Here is a 10,281-nt window from a genome sequence, read left to right as displayed (position 1 = left end):
GGAGGGAGGGTGTGAGGGTCCCTTCTCCCAGTGAAGGAGGGAGGGTGTGAGGGTCCCTTCTCCCAGTGAAGGAGGGAGGGTGTGAGGGTCCCTTCTCCCAGTGAGGGAGGGAGGGTGTGAGGGTCCCTTCTCCCAGTGAGGGAGGGAGTGAGGGTCCCTTCTCCCAGTGAGGGAGGGAGGGAGTGAGGGCCCCTTCTCCCAGTGAGGGAGGGATGGTCCTTTCCCCCAGTGAGGAAGGAAGGGAGTGAGGAAGGGAGGGAGGAAGGAAGGGAGTGAGGAAGGGAGGGAGGAAGGAAGGGAGGGATGGTCCCTTCCCCCAGTGAGGAAGGAAGGGAGAGAGGAAGGGAGGGAGGAAGGGAGGGAGGGATGGTCCCTTCCCCCAGTGAGGGAGGAAGGGAGAGAGGAAGGAAGGGAGGGATGGTCCCTTCCCCCAGTGAGGAAGGAAGGGAGAGAGGAAGGGAGAGAGGAAGGGAGGGAGGGAGGGATGGTCCCTTCCCCCAGTGAGGGAGGAAGGGAGAGAGGAAGGGAGGGATGGATGGTCCCTTCCCCCAGTGAGGGAGGCCCCTCCTCCTAGTGAGGGAGGGATGGTCCTTTCCCCCAGTGAGGAAGGAAGGGAGTGAGGAAGGGAGGGAGGAAGGAAGGGAGGGATGGTCCCTTCCCCCAGTGAGGGAGGCCCCTCCTCCTAGTGAGGGAGGGAGAGAAGGAGGGAGTGAGGAATCCCTCCCCCAGTAAGTGAGTGAGGGAGGGAGGCCGGGCCCCGCCCCCAGTGAGTGATTGGCAGGCGGGGTGGGCGGGGCTGACGGCGGTTGCAGTTCCCCCTCCCGGGCTGGGGGTGGCGCTGCGGCTGGCGGAGCCGGGGGGACGGAGCCATGCAGGTAGGAGTGGAGTGGCGGGCCTGCTGGGCTGGGGGAGAGGAGTCTCCAGGCCGAACCTGCTCCAAATCCCCGGAGCGGCGGGCCTGCTGGGCTGGGGGCGCCGGGGGAGGGGGTGCTGGGGGTGGGGAGTCCCAGGCCCCGGGCCGAACCTCCTCCAAAGCCCCGGAGTGCGGGCCGGTCTGTGATTGCCCCTCACACGGGGGTCTCTCAACCCCCCCCCCCCTGGGGTCTGGCGCCATTGCTGCTGAAGCTGAGCCCCTGACCCGGGGGTGCAGTCAGCCCAGGGAACCCCCTCCCGACATCCTTCCAGAAGGCAGAGTTACATTTACATAGCGCCTTCCACGTCCTCGGGGGTCTGCCACCTGTGGTCAGTATCCAAACGGTTGCTTGGTGGCATAGAGCTTGAATGCTGCTGAAAAGAGAGATCTGTTGCCGAAGCTCCTTCCCCAGCGCTTATCGGGACAAACACAAGAGTACCAAATTTTGAAGAGAGCGACAAATTGGGCAGCAGGGTAGCAGAGTGGGTAGCACTGTTGCTCCACAGCTCCAGGGTCCCAGGTTCGATTCACAGCTTGGGTCACCGTCTGTGCGGAGTCTGCACGTTCTCCCCGTGTCTGAGTGGGTTTCCTCCGGGGGCTCCGGCTTCTTCCCACAAGCCCCAAAAGATGCACTGTCAGCTAATTTGGACATTCTGAATTCTCCCTCCCAAAGGGACTTTGGCATAACCCCTCATCTGAAAGAGAGCGTGTCTGAGCAGTGCACCTCACCCTCAGTTTTGCACCAAGGGTTTGTGCTCCAGTCTCTTCTGGTGTGGGATTCGAATCTACAACCTTCTGACCTTGATATTCAAGTGCTTTGGTGACATGTTCATTGGGGCACCCAGTAAATCTCTCATATTTTGCATCTGGCCAGTCTGTTCAATAATTGGGCAGCATGGTAGCACAGTGGTTAGCACTGTGGCTTCACAGCGTCAGGGTCCCAAGTTCGATTCCCGGCTCGGTCACTGTCTCTGCGGGTTTCTCCCCCTGTCTGTGTGGGTTTCCTCCAGGTGCTCCGGTTTCCTCCCACAATACCCGAAGGACGTGCCATTAGGTGAATTGGACATTCTGAATTCTTCCTCTGTACCCGAACAGGCGCCGGAGTGTGGCGAATAGGGGCTTTTAACAGTGACTTCATTGCAGTGTTAATGTAAGCCTACTTGTGACAATAAAGATTATTTAAACAATATTAATTGCAAACTGATTTAAGATCTGTTGTGCAACTTTAGTTGGTTGAAAATCCTGAATGTTACAATACAGGGCAGAGTTGCTGAAAAGAGATTCAAAACTTTCTTTGTCGTTTCCAGGATAAGGGGACAAAATTCCTTCAAGGAATGTATTTGGACTTCAGAAGAGCTGGGCATTCTTATAAACCGGGGCTTTCTTGCTGTCGGCTTGTTTTCGAATTTGGACATTCAAAGGAATGATAGAATTGTTGTTCTAATAGTCCCTATGCAACTATATTTTTCAGTGTTTCTCAGAATTTACTGAGTTGAGTTTCAAGAGCTGTGGGCATTGTCTTTTTAAATAGTCATCGGAGATAATCTTTAGTTGTGGTTTTAATTTGTTGTGTTTAGTCTCCCCGGTATTTGATCCGTGAATGAACCTCACTGTGGTTTTAGCCAGTATTCTGTCTTTTCGCAGTGTGGTGTATTTTCACCTTCCAAGGTGCCAGGAGAATGGCAGGCTCCTACCCCTCCTGCGCTTCAGTATGATCCAGCCAGAAATCGATGTGAGACTCTTGTCTGCATTTCATGAATGAAAAATGAAATGAAAATCGCTTATTGTCACAAGTAGGCTTCAAATGAAGTTACTGTGAAAAGCCCCTAGTCGCCACATTCCGGCGCCTGTTTGGGGGAGGCTGGTACGGGTATTGAACCCGCGCTGCTGGCCAGCCTGGGTCTGCTTTAAAAGCCTGCTATTTAGCCCAGTGCTTTAAAGGAATGATAGAAGTGTTCATTGGAAATAAGATTAAGTTGGTATGTGGGGGAACCAGACTGTGAGGATCCTTTGCCATTTTCCCCTTCCTTTCCTGACCAGATTTCTCCCCTTTTGCAACTTTCTGCAAGATTGTACAGCGTTTTACATGTAGCATGAGCATCCTGCGTGTGTAGCTTTAGGTTGCGAATGGCGGGCTATTGGGCTGTGAGGGGCAGTTGGCCACGGGTTGTGTAATTGTCCGTGGAAGTTACAAGAAGCAATCAGGAGAGCACTTTTCCCACATTCACTTCTCCCACATTCACTTCTCCCAGTGACCTAACTTTGGGCATGTTAAAACTAATTGAGAGTTTAAAACAAGACCTCTTCTGCTCTAATTAGGAGAGGGTAAAAGATCCCACAGCACTATGTCAAGGAAGAGGAGAGGAGATTGTCTCGGGTCAGTATTTAGTCCACAGCCAGCATCTGGGGAGCAGGCTCTCGGGGCTGTATGGTCCATTCCTGCTCCTAGTTCACTGTAAGAAGGATGTGAACGCACTGGAGAGAGTGCGGAAGAGGTTCACAAGATTGGTTCCAGGGATGAGAAAGTTCAATTATGAGGATAGAGTGGAGAGGTTGGGACTGTTCTCCTTGAGAGAGAAGAAGGCTGAGAGGAGATTTGATAGAGATGTTCAAAATCATGGGGAGGGCAGACAGAGAGCAACTGTTCCCGCTCGTCAAAGGATCGAGAACGAGAGGGCACAGATTTAACGTTATTTGCAAAAGAAGCAAATGTGATGTGAGAAAAAACCTTTTTCACACAGCGAGCGGCTGTGGTCTCGAATGCGCGGCCTGGAAGTGTGGTGGAGGCAGCTTCAATCGAGGCGTTCAATAGAAACTGCAGGGGCGTGATGCTTGTTTGGAGGGCTGGTGCAGACACGATGGGCCGAATGGCCGCCTCCTGTGCCAAAACAATACTGTAATTTTTAAATCCAGGACAACTGGTTACTGACGCACTTCCCCCAGCCGTCACTTTCTCCCTACTTCCTCTAAAACGTCACAATTTTGAGCTCCCCCTATTAAATCTCTCCCGAACCTTCTCTGCTTTGAGAAGAACAATCCCAGTTCCTCCAATCTCTCACAAAGGAAGCCCTTCTGCACCATAACCAGTCTGTGATTCTGTCACCCGGTCACTATCCCATAGCTGTCTGCGTTTCCTCTGTAACAACAGTGGCAACACCTTCAAAAATACTTCACCATATGGAAAGCACTTGGTGACATCCTGAGCTGGTGAAAGACCCTGCATAAATCAAAGTTTTTCTTTCTGTTCCCCATTACAATGAAAATTGCTTATTGTCACGAGTAGGCTTCAAATGAAATTACTGTGAAAAGCCCCTAGCTGCCACATTACGGCACCTGTCCGGGGAGGCTGGTACGGGTATCGAACTGTGCTGCTGGCCTGCTTGGTCTGCTTTAAAAGCCAGCGATTTAGCCGAGTGAGCTAAACCAGCCCCTTGTGACTATGATGTCACAATAGAAAATTAAAAGCCACAAGTGAAACTGAAGCAGTAAAACTGTTTGGAGCGGGGTGGAGATGAAAGATTTCATGCACAAATAGCACGAGCTGGTGTTTCAAGTCGCTGAACTATTTAGTGTTTATTTTCATTTCAGGGTTGTGCCAGTGGCAAATTGTAAGCAAAGCATTTGGGTGCAGTCAGGGTGGATAATCTGTGCTGTACCCCTCAGCTGGGGTAGGAACAGGACAGAGCTTAATCATGGAAAAGAAAAAAAAAGAAAGGCTTGCATTTATATAGCGCCTTTCAAGAGCACTGGAAGCTTCACAGCCAATTAAACATTTTTGAAGTATAGTCATCATTGCAACGTAGCTAATTTCCGCACAGCGGTTTGTGATGCAGAACAAGGCCAGCAGCGCGGGTTCAATTCCCGTACCAGCTTGCCCGAACAGGCGCCGGAATGTGGCGGCTAGGGACTTTTCACAGTAACTTCATACTTGTGACAATAAAAGGTTGTTTTATTATTATTACAGCAAGCTCCCACAAGCAGCAGTGCCACACAGACAAGATTAACTATATTTGTAATGTTGGTCAAGGGGAAAATATTGGCCAAAACACTGGGGAGATCCCCCTGCTCTTCAAAATATTCCGGTGGGATTTTTCACATCCATTTGAGAGGGCAGATAGGACTTTGGTTTACTATCTCATCCAAAAAGTGGCACCTCGAACAGTGTGGCACTCCCTTGGTACTACACTGGAGTGTCAGTCTCGATTTTGTGCTTGAGCCTCGGAAGTTGGAATCTACAGTCTTCTGGCTTGTGTGAAAATGGCAGCACGCTAGCTCAAGTGGATAGCACTGTGGCTTCACAGCACCAGGGTCTCAGGTTCGATTCCCCGCTGGGTCACTGTCTGTGAGGAGTCTGCACGTTCTCCCCGTGTCTGCGTGGGTTTCCTCCGGGTGCTCTGGTTTCCTCCACAGACCAAAGATGTGCAGGTTAGGTGGATTGGCCGTGCTAAATTGCCTTCAGTGTCCAAAAAGATTAGGAGGGGTTATTGGGTTACGGGGATAGGGTGGAAGTAAGGGCTTAATATGGGTTGGTGCAGACTCGAATGGCCTCCTTCTGCACTGTATGTTCTATGTTCTAGCTGTGCCATGGCGAACAAAATATCTCAACTGTGCGCACATTTGATTGTGTGCGAGTGAAGAGTGAATCTTGTTGGCAAAGGACACCTGGGGGGGGGGGGGGGGGGGGGGAGGGGGACTTTATGTAAGGACAGGCTTCAACTCTGCTGTGATGTTTCCTGGATCTCTGTCCCCTCTAGCATCATCTTAGGATCAGAGAATGATTGATGTAGCAGAGTTTGGCATGCAATGGTCAGTCAAATTATAGGAACAGAGGGCAGGAGTATGATGTTATCTCAACTTCCTTCATGCCTTTCAATAAGGAAAAGGGTAGGACAAAGAAAACTTTGCAAAGACACCCTCAAGCTCTCCTTGAAGCATGGCAACATTTGATTCATTACAGGAGAAGCTTGCTACCAATCATTCAAAATGGCAACAACTTGTCCATCAAGCTATGTCGTTGTAATGGTGAAGCGGAAGAGATAGAAAGAAAAGGAAGCAAACCCTTCACCCTGGATCCCACTGTTACATCGTGGGACCTCCTGCCCCTTGTGCTCAAAGGTCTGTTGGGCTGAAAATCGGCCTGTTCAGTCACACAAAGGGCCATGGCAGAAACTCGAGGCACTGTAGACATCGAATCGAGAGACGACAACGAGGGCAATCAAAAGCCTTAATTTTTCTTCACAGTGCTCGAGGGTTGCAAATAATTACCATTTCTTGCCTTATAGCTACTTTTTAATGCTTTTATTGACATTCAGGATCTCTTAATTTTCGTCAACCTCAAATACAACCCATACCCCCCATGTAGGTGCCACTATGTTTCATGACAAACAATGTAATCAGCATTTCCCAAATATCTATTAGGGTAGATGGTGGCGTATTGGTATTTCACACACAAGGGGCTGTTTAGCACACTGGGCTAAATCGCTGGCTTTGAAAGCAGACCAAGGCAGGCCAGCAGCACGGTTCGATTCCCGTAACAACCTCCCCGAACAGGCGGCGGAATGTGGCGACTAGGGGCTTTTCACAGTAACTTCATTGAAGCCTCCTCGTGACAATAAGCGATTTTCATTTTCAAGTAGGCTTGCATTAACACTGCAATGAAGTTTCACCGCGCTGTTAATCCAGAGGCCCAGAGTAAAACCCTGGGGACCCGGGTTCGAATCCTACCACTGCAGATGGTGAATTCAATAAAAAGAGTCTAATGTTGATCATGAAACCATTGTTGATTGTTACATTGGAGACGGTACAGTGAAGGTTCACTAGATTGGACCCTGGGATGGATTGGATTGGACTTGTTTATTGTCACGTGTACTGAGCTACAATGAAAAGTATTTTTCTGCGAGCAGCACAAACAGATTATTTAGTACATGAAAAGAAAAGGCAATAAAAGAAAATACATAATAGGGCAGCAAAAGGCACTCAATGTAAATATATAAACACCGGCATCGGGTGAAGCAAACAGGGGTGTAGTATTAATCAGGTCAGTCCGTGAGAGGGTCGTTTAGAAGTCTGGTAACAGCGGGGAAGAAGCTGTTTTTGAATAGCTCGTGCGCATTCTCAGACTTTTGTACCTCCTGCCCAATGGAAGAAGTTGGAAGAGTGAGTAAGCCGGGTGGGAGGAGTCTTTGATTGTACTGCCTGATTTGGATTTTGGTTATTGTCACGTGTACCGAGGTACAGTGAAAAGTATTTTTCTGCGAGCAGCTCAACAGATCATTAAGCACATGGGAAGAAAAGGAAATAAAAGATAATACATAATCGGACAACACGAGGTACACAATGTAAATATATAGACACCAGCATCAGGTGAAGCAAACAGGGGTGTATGTATGTGTCAATGAGGTCCGTCTATAAGAGGGTCGTTTCGAACAAAGAAGAATACAGCACAGGAACAGGCCCTTTGGCCCTCCGAGCCTGCGCCTAAACTAAAACCGTATGCACTTACGGAATCCATATCCTTCCAATCCCACCTTATTCATATATTTGTCTAGATGGCCCTTAAATGCCACTTTCGTACTTGCTCCCACTACTAGTCTGGTAACAGTGGGGACAAAGCTGTTTTTGACTCTTTGTGCATGTTCTCAGACTTTTATTCTCAGACTTTTATATCTCCTGCCCGATGGAAGAGTGAGTAAGCCGGGTGGGAAGGGTCTTTGATTATGCTGCCTGCTTTCCCCAGGCAGCGGGAGGTGTAGATGGAGTCAATGGATGGGAGGTGGGTTTGTGTGATGGACTGGGCTGCGTTCACGACTCTCTGAAGTTTATTGCGGTCCTGGGCCGAGCAGTTTCCATACCAGGCTGTGATGCAGCCAGGTAGGATGTCTTGAAGGGGTTGTCTTGCTTTGAGAGGTTGTGTAAATTGGGCCTAGAATATATCCTCTGCCGTTTAGAATAACGGAAGACTATCTCATTGAAACTTACACAATTCTGAGGGGGTTCGTTTCCATTGGTGCAATCTCAGTGTAAGGGGCCGATGTAGGATGGCAATGAGGAGAAATTCCTTCACTTAAAACCTGATGAATCTGTGGAATTCTTTACCGTAGAGGTTTGTGGATGCCTCATCATTGAACACCTTTAATGCTTGGACAGGTGTGAGTTTTCGCCTTGAGGCATTAAGGAATATGGGGAGTGGACGGGAAAATGGAGTTGAAGACCCAGATCAGCCATGATCGCATTGAATGGCAGAGCAGGCTCGATGGGCCGAATGGTCTACTCTGCCTGTTTCTTACTTTCTTGTCATTAGCCACAGTCTACAAAGGACAATTGGTATCAATTCCACTTTCCTTCTCATTCCCAGATCCCTTAATAATAAACTTGCAGAATGGGTGTGTAGTTGGCAAATGAATATAAGAAAGCGTGAGATGGTGCGTTTTGGTAGGAAAAAGAAAGAGGTCACGTACGTGGGAAATGGTAGCAGGAGGGGGCCATCAACCCCTGGAGCCTGCTCCAACTAGATTGGATTGGATTTGTTTATTGTCACGTGTACCGAGGTACAGTGAAAAATATTTTTCTGCAAGCAGCTCAACAGATCATTCAGTACATGGAAGAAAAGAGAATTAAACAAAATTCAAGAAAATACATGAGAATACATAATAGGGCAACACAAGATATACAATGTAACTACATAAGCATTGGCATCGGTTGAAGCATATAGGGTGTAGTGTTAATGAGGTCAGTCCATAAGAGGGTCATTTAGGAGTCTGGTGACAGTGGGGAAGAAGCTGTTTTTGAGTCTGTGCGTGTTCTCAGACTTCTGTATCTCCTGCCCAACGGAAGAAGTTGGAAAAGTGAGTAAGCCGGGTGGGATGGATCCTTGATCATGCTGCCCGCTTTCCCCCGGCAGCGTACATCATAGTACATCTACTGAACGGTATGTTCTCCCACTATCTCCGATTCCCTTAATATGTTTCATATCTAGAAATCGTATCGATTTCTGTCGTTAAACATACTCGTTGATTGAGCTTCCATTGCCCTCTGGGGCAAAGAATTCGAAGGATTCACCACCCTCTGAGTGAGGAAATTCCTCCTTATGGCCTACCCCTTATTCTGAGACTGTGTCCCCCTCGATTGTAAGCATCCACGCACCCCTCCCCACACAGCCAGGGGAAACATCTTTCCTGCGTCTACCTTGTTAAACCTTGTAAGAATTTTGTTTGTTTCGATGAGATCACCTCTCATTCTTCTAAATTGTACAGAATACAGTCCCTTTCTCTTCATAGGACAGTACAGTGTTCCTGAATGGGGTAGCGGAGCACAGAGACCCCGTAATACGGAAGACAAATCAGAAAGTAGCAAAACAGTTTTAACAAAGCCAACCAACTAAAGGGCTTCATAAAGCAGAGACATTGTTAAAGGCTGTGGAGAATCTTTATTGGGCCACACTTAAGTGCATTGTGCAATATAGAAAGAATAATGAGGCACTGGAGAAGGTGCAAAATCAATTTACAAGGATCATAAAACTAAGATGTACTTATTCACTACATAGGTGGCGGCACATTTCTCTCGATAAGATCTTTATACCTAAAGGATTGGAATACAAAGATGTAGAAATCATGGGTCTGAAAGGCCACGGTTACCATGGGTTTTTGTTTTTCACTTGTTTCTGGAATCAATCCTGGGTCATCACCTGAGGTAGATGTTAAGACTGCCGCTTGTTTGCTCATCTAACGTTTTTAATTTACTTTACCACTCAGGCCATGAGCACGAAAGGTTTGAAGGACGCAGTGCAGAATGCTGCGAAGGAGTTCCTGTCGTTTGTAGATAAGGGGGTGTCCCCCTATCACGGTAAGCTGACCATTTCATTCTGTAGCTTGTAGAATAGGTAAAAATTGGGGAGAGTTTGGTTGCCTGCTTCCGATTTGCAGCGTGAAAGCTCCAGTTAGATTCACCCATACTCACCCAGCAGTGACTCCTGGAATGATCCAATGTGTGGAGATTGGCTCACGCTTGATTGTGATGCAGTCTGCAGTTGAACTGACAATATCCCGCTTCACGCGGGACGGCTTTCGAGAGGGAGCCGGCTAAACATCTGAAGAGACAATATTTCCAGAGCTGGGGTGGCGGGGGAAAGGCTGGGGTCTGGACCTCGCTGATTTGTTCTTGCAGAGAGCTGGCACAGAGAGGATGGGCTGAATCGCTTCCTTCTGTGCTGTAATCGTTCAGTCGTTCACTGAATGCTGCCTTGACTACTGGGCTAGTGCAAGTCGATGATTTCAAAGCTGACTGGATAGCAACTAAAACCAGTAGTCCTGCCCAATACAATTGTAATGACCCATTTCTTTGATCATTGCATCCCATCCATGTGGGGTGAG

At 48.5% G+C, this 10,281-nt stretch overlaps 1 protein-coding gene across 1 annotated transcript in view; it reads left to right on the top strand.

Moving 5' to 3' along the window:
* Nucleotides 1–788: 788 nt before the first annotated feature.
* The window catches only part of LOC119962191 (aspartyl aminopeptidase), a 59,544-nt gene continuing 50,051 nt past the window's right edge, over nt 789–10,281 (top strand). The window contains 2 exon segments of the mRNA XM_038790146.1: nt 789–875; nt 9,664–9,754. Of these exon segments, the coding sequence (XP_038646074.1) occupies nt 870–875; nt 9,664–9,754 (97 nt within the window). The 5' untranslated portion in view covers nt 789–869.

Source organism: Scyliorhinus canicula, chromosome 2 (assembly GCF_902713615.1).
Source record: "Scyliorhinus canicula chromosome 2, sScyCan1.1, whole genome shotgun sequence".
Classification (NCBI taxonomy): Eukaryota; Metazoa; Chordata; class Chondrichthyes; order Carcharhiniformes; family Scyliorhinidae; genus Scyliorhinus; species Scyliorhinus canicula.
Note: the sequence above shows the minus strand (reverse complement) of the source record. Positions and strands in the feature narration are given on the sequence as shown.